At 49.0% G+C, this 18,431-nt stretch overlaps 1 protein-coding gene and 1 pseudogene across 6 annotated transcripts; one reads left to right on the top strand and one right to left on the bottom strand.

Annotated features, from left to right (window-relative positions):
* The first annotated feature begins 61 nt into the window (after window positions 1-61).
* On the top strand, window positions 62-7,503 carry LOC133129648 (putative leucine-rich repeat-containing protein DDB_G0290503). 6 transcript variants are annotated; one of them, XM_061243875.1, is made up of 9 exons: window positions 62-268; window positions 750-819; window positions 1,175-1,321; window positions 1,894-2,064; window positions 2,168-2,314; window positions 4,543-4,710; window positions 5,665-5,799; window positions 6,510-6,638; window positions 6,993-7,503. In XM_061243875.1, the coding sequence occupies exons 2-8, from the start codon at window positions 760-762 to the stop codon at window positions 6,609-6,611; spliced, it is 930 nt and encodes a 309-aa protein (XP_061099859.1). In that variant the 5' UTR covers window positions 62-268; window positions 750-759; the 3' UTR covers window positions 6,612-6,638; window positions 6,993-7,503. The 6 variants fall into 6 exon arrangements, with proteins under 6 accessions (XP_061099859.1, XP_061099860.1, XP_061099856.1 ...); XM_061243876.1 differs by having other exon boundaries at window positions 4,540-4,710; window positions 5,674-5,799; XM_061243872.1 differs by having other exon boundaries at window positions 4,540-4,710.
* A 4,414-nt stretch (window positions 7,504-11,917) lies between these two features.
* Window positions 11,918-18,431, bottom strand: part of LOC133128584 (DISP complex protein LRCH3-like) — an 18,681-nt pseudogene continuing 12,167 nt past the window's right edge.

The raw sequence follows: 18,431 nt of genomic DNA, 5'->3' as shown, positions 1-18,431 counted from the left end.
GACCCAGGGCGACGAAAGCAATGCCTGAGTAAAATTACACTTAACGTTGAGAAGTCTAAAATAAGACTTCATTCGTAGGTTACGCACAGAATGTTCAAGATTTATGTTGCCTGCTGTTACGTCCAAGGGACGTTCGTGTGGATTGTTCCATTTTGATTATGATACGAAATATGATACTGTTTTGTCACAAGACTGACTCTCCTTATTAAGAATTAATATAATATAAGTGCACTTTATTGTCAAAGAACAGACACAACTAGAGGGTCTGGTAAGTCTGATGTTGCAGTGTTATTTAAAGGCACAACTGGAATGTATATTTGTTTATGTGAGTAAATAATACTGCTATGCCAAAACATTTCCCCAAGGGTACCTGAATACTGGTAATCTTGTAAGCTGGATCAATATCAGTTTTCTGAAACGTACAAATGTACATTTTTCTTTTTCAAACAATTCACGACCCAAAATAAAAAAAAATAAAAAAAAAATCTAAATCTGAAGGAAGAGAGCAAATTGCACCTTCTGTTTCCACAAATAGTACTGTGAAGAAAGACCACAGCATTAATCAGAAACAGTGTCCCAGGTGTTAGATTTTAAATATTGAATCAAGTGTATTATCAACAGACACGTAGTATGCAGAGCATGGCTATCCATAATTCGTCACCAGTGTAAAATATGTTAAATGCACTCTTTTTCTGTCAAGATTGACATAAGGAAGAAACATCAGAGTGCCTGGGCTATTTTTCTTTCAGGAAATCTGAAATGACGACATCAGAGAAGTTAAAAGAATCCTTCGACATATTGAGCAACCTTTTAATGGAGGTGAGTGCCAGTCTGTATTTTTCATGCGCACTTCCATGCTCAAAATAACAGCTCAAGCTGGGTTTTAACAGCTGGTAGCTGGTTGACCAGTTCAGACCAGCTCCATACTCAACATGATTTGAACAGCTCAAAGCTAGGTTTTGAAACTGCTTTTAGCTGGTATTTTGAGCTGGTCATAGCTGGATTTTTATTAAGCTTTTATTAAGTCTGGGGTTTGACACCTATGTGCTAAGCATTCGCAAACTGCTGGTGTGAACTGGATGTAAGTAAAGCTTGAGACACAAATTCTGATGTGATCATACTGCAACAACAGTGGAAGAATAATATATTTTTTCTCTATGGCTGCTCTTGAAAGGAGCTGCAGAAATGTCTTGCTACCACCAATGACGAGATGGTTCTCATGGAACTACAGTTCACTGAATACGAGGCTAGGTTTCATGACCAAAAGGCTGAAAGCCAGTGCCTCACCAGAACCCTGGAGGAGAAGGATAGTGAGCTTCAGGTAAATGGCATTCTGGGAACAGTACAGGAGAACAGGTCAAAGGTAACAAACAGCTGGTTATTGTCTGGGATGGTCTTTTAAAAGTGGTCCTCGGTCATTTTGAACAGATTCTGGATCAGGACACTGGTTGGTTAGATTAGTAATGTATTATTACATATAATAACTGTATAGAGAACCAAGATGCATGTCCATAGTCATGCCAGCCATTTTGAGCCAAAACCTGGAGCAAGTTAATGTCTAAATCTCCATGCCAAAGACTCAGACTGCTGGCCTTTATCCACTGTTGGGTCTATCATGTCACTGTAAACCACCTCCTATGCAATGGCTCCTTGGTCATACCATCACACTCCTAAATTGGGATGCTAACTTCTGTATTTTGATTGCAAGCTACCTATGATAACCCCACCCTTAGCCATTACTTTTAGCCCCAAATGTTCTGTTATGCATACTTCAATTTGTTGCACACTAGATAGTATGATCTTCCAGGTATACTAGCTAGAACCTACTTCATAGGAGTGGGTCTCTACTTGTTATTCCCGGTGGTTGGCTCACTTTGGTCACCGTCCACGCAGAACCTGCAAGCTCAGGAGGAAGGCAGAGACCTGGTGCTGCTCAACGCCAAGGCTGACTTCGAGAAAGCAATTCGGGACCTGCAAGCCAACGCGTCTCGAGTCCTTGAGGAGCGAGATGTGGCCATTTGTCAGCTCCAGGAGGCCGTGAAGAAGAATACACAGGACATGGAGGTACAAGCTAAGAACTGTGACACAGGAGTGCTGTCAGACACTGGCTATACAAATAAAGTTTTGGTTTTTTTTCCTTGACGACGCTCCTGTTCCTTGTCGAAAGGAGCTGCAGAAACTCCTGGCGGAGGCCAGAGAGGAGACGGCCTGGAAGGAGGGGCTGCTCTCTGAGATGGAGGTGAAACTAGGGGACAAGGCGGCCAAGGTCCAGGATCTCGCCGCTACCCTGGAGGAGAAGGATCAGGAGCTCCAGGTGAATGGCAGACGTGGGGATGCATGGAGGTGCAGGTCAAAGGTCGCACCAGAGACATCTCCTACGCAAATAGGTCAACATTGGGCTTACTCCAACCTCTTATTTTTACCTCCTTGCTTCCGTCCGAGGAAGCGAGGGTTTGAGGAATCGAGGAAACATACAGTGCATCCGGAAAGTATTCACAGCGCTTCACTTTTCCCACATTTTGTTATGTTACAGCCTTATTCCAAAATGGAATAAATTCATTTTTTCCCTCCAAATTCTACACACAACACCCCATAATGACAACATGAAAGAAGTTTTTTTGAAATTTTTGCAAATTTATTCAAAATAAAAAACTAAGAAATCACATGTACATAAGTATTCACAGCCTTTGCCATGAAGCTCAAAATTGAGCTCAGGTGCATCCTGTTTCCACTGATCAACCTTGAGATGTTTCTACAGCTTAATTGGAGTCCACCTGTGGTAAATTCTGTTGATTGGACATGATTTGGAAAGGCACACACCTGTCTATATAAGGTCCCACAGTTGACAGTGCATGTCGGAGCACAAACCAAGCATGAAGTCAAAGGAATTGTCTGAAGACCTCCGAGACAGGATTGTCTCGAGGCACAAATCTGGGGAAGGGTACAGAAAACTTTCTGCTGCTTTGAAGGTCCCAATGAGCACAGTGGCCTCCATCATCCGTAAATGGAAGAAGCTTGGAACCACCAGGACTCTTCCTAGAGCTGGCCACCCATCTAAACTGAGCAATCGGGGGAGAAGGGCCTTAGTCAGGGAGGTGAACCCGATGGTCACTCTGTCAGAGCTCCAGCGTTCCTCTGTGGAGAGAGGAGAACCTTCTAGAAGGACAACCATCTCTGCAGCAATCCACCAATCAGGCCTGTATGGTAGAGTGGCCAGACAGAAGCCACTCCTTAGTAAAAGCCACATGACAGCCCGCCTGGAGTTTGCCAAAAGGCACCTGAAGGAATCTCAGACCATGAGAGACAAAATTCTCTGGTCTGATGAGACAAAGATTGAACTCTTTAGCGTGAATGCCAGGCGTCATGTTTGGAGGAAACCAGGCACCGCTCATCACCTGGCCAATACCATCCCTACAGTGAAGCATGGTGGTGGCAGCATCATGCTGTGGCGATGTTTTTCAGCGGCAGGAACTGGGAGACAGAAGTCAGAATTGAGGGAAAGATGAATGCAGCAATGTACAGAGGCATCCTGGATGAAAACCTGCTCCAGAGCGCTCTTGACCTCAGACTGGGGCGACAGTTCATCTTTCAGCAGGACAACGACCCGAAGCACACAGCCAAGATATCAAAGGAGTGGCTTCAGGACAACTCTGTGAATGTCCTTGAGTGGCCCAGCCAGAGCCCGGACTTGAATCCGATTGAACATCTCTGGACAGATCTGAAAATGGCTGTGCACCGACGCTCCCCATCCAACCTGATGGAGCTTGAGAGGTGCTGCAAAGAGGAATGGGTGGAACTGCCCAAAGATAGGTGTGCCAAGCTTGTGGCATCATATACAAAAAGACTTGAGGCTGTAATTGCTGCCAAAGGTGCATCAACAAAGTATTGAGCAAAGGCTGTGAATACTTATGTACATGTGATTTCTTAGTTTTTTTTAATTTTTAATAAATGTGCAAAAATTTCAAAAAAACTTCTTTCATTGTCATGGGGTGTTGTGTGTAGAATTTTGAGGAAAAAAATGAATTTATTCCATTTTGGAATAAGGCTGTAACATAGCAAAATGTGGGAGAAGTGAAGCGCTGTGAATACTTTCCGGATGCACTGTATTTTTGGCATGTAAGTGGAATGCCCTTTGCTCTTTCAAGTGTTATTTGCCAAAGCCACATCAATTACAGACGTGGCAGACAGGGAGAAGTGGATCCACAGGGCCGGTAATTTATGTCTCACACACGTTCTGAAAGAAAACTTCCGCAAAGGATGCGCTCCTGTTCCCTTGCTGGGTTGGAATATAGATGGCGGGCCTCGGCCGATTTCTGGGTCAGTCAGGGAATGAGGAGACAAGGACGCTTATTTCATCATGAGCGACTGGAATGAGCCCAATGTCTGGTGGCTTTTTTTGTGTGTGCTCCTCGGATTCTGGCTCAGTGTACAGGCTATAATGCTGGCTCTAGTTTAGTGTGTGGGAGACACTGGTAGTCGTCAAGCAGGAATCTGTTTTTTGGTCAAATGAGTGACTCCCTCTTGTACGCATTGATGCAGAAGCTGCAGGCAGTGCAGAAGGCACGGGACCTGGAGATACACAACGTCAGGGTGGCCTTCCAGAAAGCCATGCAGGAGCTGGAGACCAACATGTCCTGTGTCCTCAGGGAGAATGAGAGGGTGGTTCCTCAGCTCCACGGGGCCCTGAACACGAAGTCAGAGGACTTGGAGGTACATCATCACAACACTCTCAAAATGGCTGACCTGGACAAGAAAGAAAAAAAAAAAGTCTCCCTGAGAGTGGATCACCTGATTACTGTCCCTACATCTGATTGGCTACGCAATCGCATGCACTCCCCACTCACTCTACAGGTCATCACTGTCAAGTAGAGTTGAAGTATAATTCAAATTCATTCATTCATTATCCCAACCCGCTTATCCTGAACAGGGTTGCAGGGGGGCTGGAGCCTACCCCAGCATACATTGGGCGAAAGGCAGGATTTACACTCTGGACAGGTCCCCAGTCCATCGCAGGGCACACACACCATTCACTCACACACTCATACCCACAGGCAATTTAGACCAATCAGCCTAACCTGCATGTCTTTGGACTGTGGGAGGAAACCGGAGTCCCCGGAGGAAACCCACGCAAACACGACGGAGAACATGCAAACTGCACACAGAGAGGCCCCGGCCGACGGGGATTCGAACCCAGGACCTCCTTGCTGTGAGGCGGCAGTGCTACCCACTGCACCAACCATGCCGCCATAATTTAAATTAACCGGTTAAATAAAATAAGAAATAAAAAATGCAATTCTTGTGTGATAAATTGCAGTGGCATCCCAGGAATGTTGGGAGAATGCTCTGTGAGAACTGGGGAGAGAATTGTTCCAAGTTTTTCTCCTCTTGGTGATGGTAAATGGTTGGCATTTATATAGCGTCTTTATCCAAAGCGCTGTACAATTGATGCTTCTCATTCACCCATTCATACACACACTCACACACACACCAACGGCACCACTGACCAGCTCGTCAGGAGCAAATGGGGGTTAGGTGTCTTGCTCAGGGATACTTCGACACAGCCCGGGCGGGGGAATCGAACCGGCAACCCTCCGACTGCCAGACGACTGCTCTTACTGCCTGAGCCATGTCGCCCCCAATGATGATGCTGCTTCTCCCTGTAAGGACCTGCAGAATCCCCTGGTGGAGGCGGCCCATAAGGAGCTGGTGCTTCCTCACTGTGAGCTGAAACTGGAGGATCGGATGACCGAAGGCCAGAATCTCACCACAACCTTGAGGGGAAAGGATCCAGAGCCCCAGGTAAACATTTGTCTGGGGGCTGTGTAGAAATACAGGTGGCACTGGGTCACCTTGTGAGAACTGCTGCTCCTAATATTACCTTCCATTTTGTATTACACTGGGAGGCCAGTGGCGCAATAGAAAACGCATCTGACTAAGCATGAGAAGATTCTAGGCTTGACTCCTGGCAGGCTGTCAGAATTCCTTGATTGTATGCGTCATCAGCCCATGAATTCAACTACTGTTGAATTAGCAAACCTAGTGGCTAAGGTGCTTGACTGGGACCTGGACCTGGAAGGTTAACCCCACATTAACCCCACATTGCTCCAGGAGGGATTGCCCCCCTGCTTAGTCTAATCGACTGTAAGTAGCATTGGGTAAAAGTGGCCAGCGGCCTGATCCAGAATCTGGAGGCCAGCGGCCAGCTCTCCAAGGAAACCACAGAGTCTAGGAAATACCCAGGTCTGAAACTGAGGAACAGGCCGTCAACCTTAGTTTTATTTTTGAAAATAATAATAATAATAATAATAATAATAATAATAATAATAATAATAACACCCCAATTTACTAAATAAAATTAAGGCAAGTTAACAGATTAATGAAAAATTTATATTTATTCCGTAATAATACTTGTAACCTCTTATCTTAACTTTATTGGCTAGATGACGTCGAGTAGTGTGGCCGTGTGCGTTTGTGTGATGCCAAACCTCCTCGGTCCTCCCGCTGACTAGGGACGGACGCAGAGACGGAGAGATGGAGGGCGAAACCGGGCGGTGAAAGCGCGGGGATGTCGCGTTTCGGGTAAGAGGGGGAGCCAGCTGAAGAGGAACTGAGGAAGACTCCGGCCTTCCTGAACTGGGGTACGCAAGATCCTTCCTCCTATCTGCAGGGGTGGGGTGGGGGTGCAACACTAGAACAATCGGGTAAAAAAAAAACAACTACAGAATACATGCAAAAAGTTTTCAGTCCGTTTATTAGGTACATTTTATTTCATTTCCTGAACTGAATTTACAAAAGTTTACAATAGAACTGACCCCACGCCTGGCATATGTGATCGCATTAACGGATACATGTATTTTCTTAATTCTTTTTGGCTTTATTGTACCTCGGGACGATGATAAAGGAGGGTCCTATCCTCAATGTGTCACCGGGAATGTTAAATAAAGGAAGTTGTATTTGCATTACAGTGCTGTTCGCTATCGCTCTACTTTCAGCTCACGATTGGGACCACTGCTCCGCCTGGTGGCAGATCTTGGAAGGGCAGTTAAATATTCACCGTATGAAGACGAAGCTGCAGGAATGACCCGTCTGTGCTCAACTCTCTGTGGAGAACTAAAGCACTTCTTCAGATGAATCTCTTTCTCAGAATAACGTTTATTATCCTACTTATCGTAAATCACGTCCAAAGCCAAGCTTGGCTCCGCTATGGCCGAAATAAGAGCTTTCGGCAAATCACGTCCAACATGCAGCGAGTCAGATCACTTAACATTGGCATTCCTGTGGGATTTGCCATTGGCTAATATCCACATGTGATCCTTCTTATTTTACTGACAGAATTCAGCCTCTTCTACACCAGAATGAATTTAGTAAAATATCTATGGTATACGGCCTTCGTTCTTCACACATTGTTCCTTAAAAACCATATTTGACAAAAGGCAAAAAAGTGTGTTCAGAAAAATTACTAACAATGACCACAGGGGTCATTCTATTGAGTGTTTGAGTACCCTAAAGACATGCAAGTGTGTGTGTGTGTGTGTGTGTGTATGTGTGTGTATATATATATACTGCCAACGCGGGAAAACTTCAGAAAGAAGAACAAGCCAAGACGCCTAGGGCGAAGATACACTTAAGTGACATTTTCAAACGCGTCAATAAAAACCTATGATCGTTTTTTGGAAATTAAGAGCGTCTGTTTTTCTAAAGGTGGTTTATGGTTCATCTACAAAGTGTGGTAGTTTGGAAGAGAGATTATGGTGTTTTTTGATGTGATGATCTGTAACACATTTTAAATCTTGATGTGTTGACTACTTACACATATTCCATGTTTCAGATTTATAGCATTTTCTCTTTCTACAAAGAAACAACCGGACACTTGTGTAGGTCTCCAGGAAAAAAAACCCATCCATTTTGCCCGTGCCAAATGGTTTTTGTTTTAATATCACAAGCCCCAGATAATCGCACATCGGCAATTAAATAAAGATTTGCTCCAGTCCAAAAACGAGCCTCGTATTTGCACATACTTGGCCGTCTCTTCAACGGCATCGAACGGGCTCACAAGTGTTTTACAGGTTCCACGTTGAAGAGAAGTGCTGATAAAACGCTTTCACTGGCACACCCACCAGAAGCTGAAAAGAAAGACATTTTATCCCACTTGACATACTCTTCTGTGCCTGCCCTGGCTTGCGGAGCCTTGCTCGCAAGACAGGTTTTTAGCCCTGGCCGTTATTTCCTTGTAAGATAAAGGTTATAGAAACAGCAGCTCACATTCCACACTACTGCACACACACCGACACTGTAAAGGAGTCACGGTAACTCTTGAGATACATTCATTTTTTTAAATCTCTTTATTTAAAACCAGATATAGAATGTTCTGATGGACAACTGTTCAAAATGTTTTTCTGTAAAAAAGGTTTTTTTAAAGTGTAAAAGAGGGAATGGGGGGAGTGGTCTTGGGGACTCCGTACAGCAAGGGGGCACTGCAGGAAGGGAAATTAAGTCCCCTCGAGTGTACAGGAAGCAGTATGTACTTGTAAACATGGAATGTTATATTAATGATCTGTATAGAATCTGCAGTGTGCAAGGCCACATGATTATGGGCATAGGAACAGCTGCGACACAAACTCAGGTAAAAACATAAAAACTCTTATACTATACAGGAAAGAAAAGCACATTTATAATCACAACGTCTGGATCTTTAACTTCCCTTTTCAAAGCCTGAAGTCAGTTTAAAAAGCAAGTTAAAATGTGAAAACATAATTCTAGTTTTTATATTTCTCGCTCTGTATTTGTGTGATGAAATTTTTTTATTCTTTTTTTTTCCATTTCCAAACTGTGCATGTAGGTCCAGCATGCAAAAGAGAAAGTAGTGGAGAAAGAACGAATCCACATAATATTTACCCACGAGCCCTTGCTAACAGCCAACCCCTGTACGGTACATGCTCACAGAGGTCAGAGGTCAGAGGTCACTCACATTGATTAGCTTTCAGGAAACGTCCTGTGTGATTTCCAACCATGTATGGGCTGAGTTCTGGTCCCTGTCTGCAAGTCCTGTGTACATAAATCAACAGGGCAGTCCAGAACGTCTGTAACAGAACTTGGTCGGAGTTGGCCAGTGATTCTAACAGAACTAAGTGAGTCAATCCAACAGGCCTGAATCCGTGTCACAAGACTGAGTCAGCGAGTCAGCGAGTCAGTGTAACCAAGCTGTGCCAGTCTAAAATTATTGAATAAAGGTGACTGGATTGGGTCACTGCAACAGTACAGAGTCAAAGCAAACCCCAGCGGATCAGTGCAAGATGACCGAATCGCATCGATCGCGCAGAGTCAAGAGTAACGGCACAGAGTCAGCACGGCCACAGCGAGTCAGAAAAGCAGCCAATCACAGCGAGTCAGTGTAACAGCACCCAATCACAGCGGGTCAGTGTAACAGCACCCAATCACAGCGGGTCAGTGTAACAGCACCCAATCACAGCGGGTCAGTGTAACAGCACCCAATCACAGCGGGTCAGTGTAACAGCACCCAATCACAGCGGGTCAGTGTAACAGCACCCAATCACAGCGAGTCAGTGTAACAGCAACCCATCACTGTAGATTGGCTCTAACAGGACCGAGTCACAGCACAGCGAGGCACAGCCTGTCCCAGACAGCAGGGGCAGGCCGTGACTCCACAGGCAGACCCCAGACAGATGGCGGTGTGGGAGGCCATTTAACCCTCGTTACAGCCCCATCTCACTCCTCATGGCTGCCACCCAGCTGGCCTGAAACAGCAGCTTTAAATTAGATGTGCAGGTTGAAATAAGATGAACAGGTTGATATAAGCTGGCTGGAAACAGCAGGTTTAAATAAGCTGAACAGGTTGAAATAAGCTGGCTGGAAACAGCAGGTTGAAATAAGCTGGCTGGAAACAGCAGGTTGAAATAAGCTGGCTGGAAACAGCAGGTTGAAATAAGCTGAACAGGTTGAAATAAGCTGGCTGGAAACAGCAGGTTGAAATAAGCTGGCTGGAAACAGCAGGTTGAAATAAGCTGAACAGGTTGAAATAAGCTGGCTGGAAACAGCAGGTTGAAATAAGCTGGCTGGAAACAGCAGGTTTAAATAAGCTGAACAGGTTGAAATAAGCTGGCTGGAAACAGCAGGTTGAAATAAGCTGGCTGGAAACAGCAGGTTTAAATAAGCTGAACAGGTTGAAATAAGCTGGCTGGAAACAGCAGGTTGAAATAAGCTGGCTGGAAACAGCAGGTTGAAATAAGATGAACAGGTTGAAATAAGCTGGCTGGAAACAGCAGGTTGAAATAAGATGAACAGGTTGAAAGAAGCTGAAACTGAACAGCTTTAGCTGAGCTCGGTCGCTGTAGTGATGTGTTGCGTGTGATCGTGTCGTATGTTGAGTGGAGTAGTGTCATCTCATCCTGGGACAGTCCCCCAGTTTTGTAGTGAGCCGTGTTAGGATGTGCATAGTGCCGTCTCGTGTTGTGACTGGCCATTTTGTGATGCGTTTCTGGTGCGTATGTAGTGCTACGTGGGTGTGTTTCTGGTGCGTGTGTAGTGCTACGTGGGTGTGTTTCTGGTGCGTGTGTAGTGCTACGTGGGTGTGCTTGTGTGTAGTGTTGTGGTGCGTTAGGGAGTGTGTTATAGTGTACCGCAGGGTGTCACCGGCTGTAGTGTCCATCATACTGTGGACGGTGTGTAACTGGGATTACACGGTGACGCTAAAGGTGTAGCACACCTTAAGGGATCACAGCCGCCTACGTGTCAATAACACGGCTGTGCCTCCATCACGCTCCCCTCACCCCCAGCCCTTCATACCAACCATCGCTCAACACTGGAGGGCAGCAGTGTGCCCGTCTCCACAGCAACCAAACCCTGTAGGGTGGCAGGGTGTGCCCGTCTCCACAGCAACCAAACCCTGTAGGGTGGCAGGGTGTGCCCGTCTCCACAGCAACCAAGCCCTGTAGGGTTGCCGGGTGCGTTTGTTTCGACAGCAACCAAACCCTGTAGGGTGGCAGGGTGTGCCCGTTTCCACAGCAACCAAACCCTGTAGGGTTGCAGGGTGTGCCCGTTTCCAAGGCGACCCAACCCTGGAGAGCTGCAGGGTGTGTGCCCGTTTTAATTTCTACCCAGCGCCAAGTCACCAGATGAAGCAGCTGATCTCATGGCTAACAGCGTCTACAGGAGCAGGGCTGGGGCTGTTTTTCAGGGCCGTGCTGACACAGTGAGACAGGACTGTGTGCAGACTCCACCTCCTGGTCGTAGCCGGGAACTGCAGGCTCAGCGTGCCATACACGCCGGGTTCAAAGCCTCAGGCCGCACCACTTCCACACCCAAAGCACCTGCACCTCATCCACACCTCTGGCCAGCACCTTCATTCAACTTCCATGTCTTAGCGTTGCGCAACCATTAGTGATCATCCATCAAACGTCTTCCTTTAGGGATTGGACAACCCAGGTCATGTGACCCCCCCCCCCCCCCCCCCCGCTCAAACCTTTGTCTTGTGACCATAATAATAATAATAATATCAACAATGATAAAATAATAATAACAATGATAACATAATAATTATAACAATAATAATGTACAAGAAAGAGCCAAGGACATAGACGCCCTTATGAGGCGGAGAGAACAATGAAGGCTAAAAACTCGTAACTGAAAGAAAGGAAGAACCGTTTCTCCTTCTCCTCCTCTCTCTCTCCGTCTCCACGGTGACTGTCCCGCGTGTCCGTGTGTCCTGTCCGTCCGTCCGTCCGTCTGGAGGAAGCCACGGGCGACCTGAAGTCTCTGGCTCCGGGACGTTCTACCCCGAACGTCCCAAATCTCGCCCTCCTCCTGACTCGTCTCCTGGTGGAGGGCTCCGTCTCAGAGCTGGGGGGGGGGGGGGGGGCAGGGATGTGGTATCTTTGGGGGGGGGGGGGGGCAGGGGCTGTAGAAGTGGCAGAGGAGGATTCCACAGTTTTGGTGCAGGTTTAGGCGAGCCACGTGTCTCCAGAGGATTCCACTCACACGTTCCCGTCTGTGCGTCTGTCCGTCCGTCCTAAACGGAGACGGGGGGGGCGGCACTGGCTGCGGGGGCGGGGGCGTGTTTTGGGGGAGCCAGCTCCAGGAGTGCCTTTACTGTCCCGGCCACTAGGGGGAGTCCTTTCTCCTCCAGGATGTGGAGCGGAAGGCAGAGCTGGGCCTGGGATGGGGAGGGGGGGGGAGAGCGGGATGTGAGGGGGAGGAGGTGTGGAACAATAAAACAATGCACAAAAAAAAAAAAAAACCCAAAACAGTACATCATTGAATGGATGGAAAAATGAAACGGATAATGAAACTGAAGTTTAAAACCGAATCCAAAACCAAGCAGAGAAATCAGAAGGGAATGAGATCGGCCTCAGGGGGCATGAAGGAAGGACAGACAGACGGACGGACGGATGGACGGACAGGGTGGGCAGGGCACTGATGCAGAGACACACAGGGGCGGGGCCTGTGAGAGATGGGGAGGAGCCTGTGCTTGACTGGCAGTAGAGGACACAAGCCTGGTGTTCAGTGACACTGCGTCAGTCTCATCTGGAGGTACAGCACTGGGCAAACTGCAGACCGTACTTTACAGATGCATAAAAACCAGAGACAGTGTAGTCTTGCATACTGTAGACCTACTTCTGTAGTCTTTGGTGAAAGGGAGCAGTTGACTCCACAGTGGGCGGAGCTGGGAGACTTAACTCCTCCCACACCACAGATAAGGCTGCGGTGGGCGGAGCAAAGTGACATCACTCCTCCCACACCACAGATAAGGCTGCGGTGGGCGGAGCCAAGTGACGTGACTCCTCCCACACCACAGATAAGGCTGCGGTGGGCGGAGCAAAGTGACATCACTCCTCCCACACCACAGATAAGGCTGCGGTGGGCGGAGCTAAGTGACGTGACTCCTCCCACACTGGCTTGCGGACAGAGGATCCACCCGTCCTTGCGATCTGTGTTTTTACAGCAGACTTCACCCCCGGGAGGATCTGCACAGGCGGGCAGCAGCAGATCACGTTCACTAACGCCCCAGCGAAGGCCACAGGGCCGCGGGGACGCAGATCAGCGATATCGCCACGGCAACGCTCCACCAGGCCGCGCGCGGGTCAGCGCTGACGCAGCCAGCGGGCCAGGGACTGACGTTCCCCCAGAAGAACACAAACTCCTGTGCTTCCCGGAGGTATTGCACCTTATTAAGCCTCTGGTTCATTCTCCTGCTCGCTCCTTCCTGTTTAGGTACGCGGTGCACACGCTCCGGCGCTCCACGAGTTGGCTTCTCGGCCACTGAACAGCTCCCGTAGGGCTCCACGGAAGCTGTTGAGTGGAAGCTGTCTCCAGTTCTTAAAACATCTGCACGGTGCCGGCGCAGTGCGTCGCTGCAGTTCCGAGGAGGGCCACCAGGGGGATTACGTTGTGGACTCAAAGGAGTCGAGTGCAAAGCCACGCGTGGCCAGGAGGGGGCAGCAGAAACAATAAGGAGTGCTTTGTCCCAGACACACACAGTCAGCCTCCTGTCCCAACCCCACAGAGCAGAAAGGTCTACAGAGGAGAGGAGGGGGGGTGAAATGACATGAAGTGACACAGTCAGATAGAGAATAGGGAGAAAAAAGGGGGGGGGAGAGAGATGAGGTAAGGATTAGGGTTAAGGAACAATACAGGAGAGAGAGAGGGAAATTGTTAGTAGCAGGAAACAGGCACCAAATCAAGGGCAATTCACAAATACATCAGGTGAGTCAATAGTCACACAGACAAAAGCACACACACGCGCGCACGCGCGCACGCACGCACGCACGCACGCACACACACACACACACACCTGTGGGACCCCAAGCCTGCGACAAGCCTCCAGGAAGTTCTCCACATTCCGTCGACACTTGGCCATGGTCAGTTTGGGCTGCAAAGGGAAGTAAAGGGTTAAGGGCATATCTGACACATTAAAGGCAAGTAAAGGGTTAAGGGTCTGACACATGAGAGGTAAGTAAAGGGTTAAGGGTCTATCGGACACATTAAAGGAAAGTAACAGGTTAAGGGTCTATCTGACACATTAAAGGAAAGTAACAGGTTAAGGGTCTATCTGACACATTAAAGGAAAGTAACAGGTTCAGGGTCTATCTGACGTCAAAGGGAAGTAAAAGGGCTCATTTACTCACCACAGCGGGGGAAGGCACGTGGATGCTGGACACAGATCGCGGCCGCACGTGATTGGCCAGGTGGCAGAGCACGACCCCGTCCGTCAGGGCCGCCCCCAGGTCGCTGGGCAGAGACACCTTCAGGCGGGACTCGATGTTCTGCAAGGGGGGGGAAGCACAGGCGTTTCTCAGCAGGCAAGTCCCTGCACCGTGCCTCAGGCTGGTTCTCTAGAGGCTAGCAGGGCTAGCGTCCGCCTCACGAGCTAATGCATCAGGTGGGAGAGGACAACCGCCCCTCCCTCCCCCCCCCTGGCCAGCACGGAGAACTGACAGGAAGTACGGAAAACTGACAGGAAGAACAGGAAACTGACAGGAAGTACGGAAAACTGACAGGAAGTACAGATAACTGACAGGAAGTACGGAAAACTGACAGGAAGAACAGGAAACTGACAGGAAGTACGGAAAACTGACAGGAAGTACAGATAACTGACAGGAAGTAGGGAAAATGTACAGGCAGCACGGCAAGAGATTTTCCACGCAGAATGAGTGGGGAAGTTTGTTGCAACTCTAAGCGTTTCCTTATTATAAGCTACAGACATACAGTGTTCCATGCAAGACCAGTTTGCACTGTGAGGGTGGAGCCGTGCATTGTGGGTAAATCATTGTGTTGTGAGTGGAGGAGCGTGCCGGAAGGGTGGCGGAGGGTGTCGACGGGCGCTGCGGTGCATCGTGGGAAGGCGCAGTGCATCGTGGGAAGGCGCCGTGCATCATGGGAAGGCGCAGTGCATCGTGGGAAGGCACAGTGCATTGTGGGAAGGCGCATCGTGCTCACCTTACGCAGTTGCTCCACCAGCTCCGCCTCCTCTCCCACAAACTCCGAGGGCTCTGGGGGCGGGGCCTCTTCAGCCTCTGGCTTCAGGACGCCCAAATCTGTGAGGACAGAGAGAGACGGTGTGAGAGAGAGAGAGAGAGAGGGGGAGAGAGAGAGAGAGAGAGAGGGGGAGGGAGAGAGAGGAGAGAGAGAGAGAGGGAGAGAGAGAGAGAGAGGAGAGAGAGGGAGGGAGAGGGAGAGACGGTGAGAGAGAGAGAGAGAGAGAGAGAGAGGAGAGAGAGGGAGGGAGAGGGAGGGAAAGAGAGAGAGAGAGAGTGAGAGAGGAGAGAGAGAGAGAGAGAGTCAGAGAGAGAGAGTGAGAGAGGAGAGAGAGGGAGAGAGAGAGAGACAGTGAGAGAGGAGAGAGAGGGAGGGAAAGAGAGAGACGGTGAGAGAGGAGGGGAGAGAGAGAGGGAAGAAAAGAGACAGCGAGAGAGGAAGAGAGAGAGGGAAAGAGAGAGAGACGGTGAGAGAGGAGGGGAGAGAGGGAAGGAAAGAGAGACAGCAAGAGAGTGTGAGGGAAAGGGAGGGAAAGAGAGAGACGGTCAGAGAGGAGGGGAGAGAGAGGGAAGGAAAGAGAGACAGCGAGAGAGGAAGAGAGAGAGGGAGGGAAAGAGAGAGAGACAGTGAGAGAGGAGAGAGAGAGGGAGGGAGCAGGAGAGAGTGTGAGAGAGAAAGAGAAAGAGAGACAACGAGAGTGTCTGCTCCAAGCAGCAGCATTATAAACAGGCCTTTGCCCTCCCAGAGAAAGAGCATTAATTACCCTCACCCTTCATTAATCATGGCTAATTACTAATTACATTCACTAATTACTTTGATTGCTGTGAGTGACATCCCTGCCAGTAATGATCAGGTTCTGTGTGTTATGTGCTGAGAGTGCCTCACACGCTCCCTCACCCGCCAAATCCCCCCCCCCCCCAACGGGACCCACCTCTCCTGCCTTCCTCTCTCTGCCCCAATCGAAACAGGACGCTGCTGGGATGAGGGGCGGGGCCCCGGGATGAGGGCGTGGCCACAGCACCAGGACAGGAAGGCGATTGGTGGGCTGCAAGGGGGGGGGGTGGTTAGGAGCACGACAGACAGAGACACTTCCTGTACAGAGCAGACGCAACATTTAGCATCTAAATCCGATTTCTGCCCGTCACCCCCTCCCTCCAATAACCATCCACACAAACACGGCCAATTATGCACACTGTCACATGCCACAGTATGATGCTTTATGCCATTCACTGTAAGTAGTAAAATATAACACAATCATACGGCTTTTCATACAAGCCACCAATCGCCAGGCTGCACACGTAAATATATATCACCCAATTATTCTTCAAGAAATGACATTATTGCTGCCATTATTTTTCATTCCAGACCATTTCCTCAGCAGCCGGAGAATAGGAAAGAAATACTAGCGGCTATAAAAACGGATATTTATGTTTGTCATGGCGAATAAACACCACAAATGAATATGGATGTGTTCATATGTGCAGCCCTGGGGCATCTTAACATTGCTGTCCGTGTTTTAGACTACAAAACCCAGAATGCCCTTTCCCTGTCATTTGAAAGATGACAGGTTGTTAGATTTTACAAGATCGCTCAATCCATTACATTACATTACATTACATTATTGGCATTTGGCAGACGCTCTTATCCAGAGCGACATACAGTTGATTAGACTAAGCAGGAGACAATCCTCCCCTGGAGCAAAGCAGGGTTAAGGGCCTTGCTCAAGGACCCAACGGCTGTGCAGATCTTATTGTGGCTACACCAGGATTAGAACCACCGACCTTGGGTGTCCCAGTCATTTACCTTAACCACTACGCTACAGGCCACCCTGAGCAATGGAAGGATAGAGAAATTTGGGATGGGATCTCACCGGAGGGGGGTCCAGAGGAGGTGGGAGAGAGGGGGGAACGGTCCTCGCTCTGGGGGAAGGAAATGGAGACAGGTGTGTACAAAGAACACAAAAAACACTCCAGCTACAGGGACGCTTCAAGCTTAAACACCAACACCACATAGGACCACACTGGAGATCCAGTGTGCTAAAACAGAATTTGCAGGGAGAGTCAGAGATCTGAAGAAAGAGTCAGAGAGATTTGAATAAAGAAATTCAGACAGATCTGGAGAGAGAGTCAGATCTAGAGAGCGTTTGAGAGATCTGGAGTGAGTCAGAGAGATCTGGAGAGAGTCAGTGAGATCTGGAGAGAGTCAGTGAGATCTGGAGAGAGTCAGTGAGATCTGGAGAGAGTCAGTGAGATCTGGAGAGAGTCAGTGAGATCTGGAGAGAGTCAGAGAGATCTGGAGAGAGTCCGAGAGCATTGTGCAAAGAGCCGTTCGGTGTTGCAGTGTCCCGCGCACAGGGTGCAGTACCTGCGTCAGACAGAGGGGGCAGCACCTGTGCCTGGAGGAGAGGGGCAGCCGGGAGCTGCCGCCTCCCCAGAGGAAGACTGAGGGTGAGCCAGAGAGAGGGAGAGAAACAGGCCATGCCAGAGGAGGGCAGGGGAGGTTAAACACAGCCGGGAGAGAGATAGGGTTACGGGACAGGAAAAAGAGGGGAAAAGGAGAGGGGGGGTGTGAGAGTGTGAGAGTGAGAGAGAGAGAGAGAGAGAGAGAGAGAGACGCTTGTTAGTTCCTCTAGCTCAACAGTGCTGCTTACAATTAGTGAGCATGCAGAGAGGCCAACACCAGCAGGGTGTGTGTGTGTGTGTGTGTGTGTGTGTGTGTGTGTGCATGTGTCTGTGTGTGTGTGTGCATGGGTGCGTGCGTGTGTGTGAGTGAGTATGTGTGTGCGCGTGAGTGTGTGTGTGTGCGTGCGTGCGTGTGTCTGTGTGTGAGTGCGCGTGAGTGTGTGTGTGTGTGCGTGTCTGTGTTTTTCGCGTGAGTGTGTGTGTGTGTGTGCGTGTCTGTGTGTGTGTGTGTGTGTGTGTGTGTGTGTGTGTGGGTGCGTGCGTGTGTGTATGAGTGTGTGTGTGTGTCTGTGTGTGTGTGTGTGTGTGTGTGTGTGTGCGTGCGTATCTGTGTGTGTGTGCGTGCGTGCGTCGGTGTGTGAGTGAGTGTGTGTGTGTGTGTGCGTGTGTGTGTGTGTCTGTGTGTGTGTGTGAGTGAGCTGGACTGACCAGGGCAGACAGGAGTTTAGTTCACACTGGAGTTTGAGCACACAGGCAGAACAGAGGCTCTCACCATGAAGAGGGCGGAGTCGTCTGTGTGGGTGGAGCGTCTGGAGGGGTACGTGCTCTGGAGGGGAGAGAGGGGGACACATTACAGAGGGGCTGTATTAGAAAGAGGGAGAGTGTAAGAGAGAGGGAGCAGGAGAGGGAGAGAGAGGGAGAGAGAGAGTGTGTGAGGTGTGAGAGAGAGACGGATGTGAGTGAGAGGGGAGAGAAAGGGAGAGAATAAAAGAGGGAGAGAAAAAGAGAGAGGGAGAGAGAGAGAGAAAGGGAGAGAGA

The sequence above is a fragment of the Conger conger genome, chromosome 5 (genome assembly GCF_963514075.1).
Source record: "Conger conger chromosome 5, fConCon1.1, whole genome shotgun sequence".
NCBI lineage: Eukaryota > Metazoa > Chordata > Actinopteri > Anguilliformes > Congridae > Conger > Conger conger.
The sequence above is the reverse complement of the archived record's forward strand: the minus strand, read 5'-3'. Positions and strand labels throughout refer to the sequence as shown.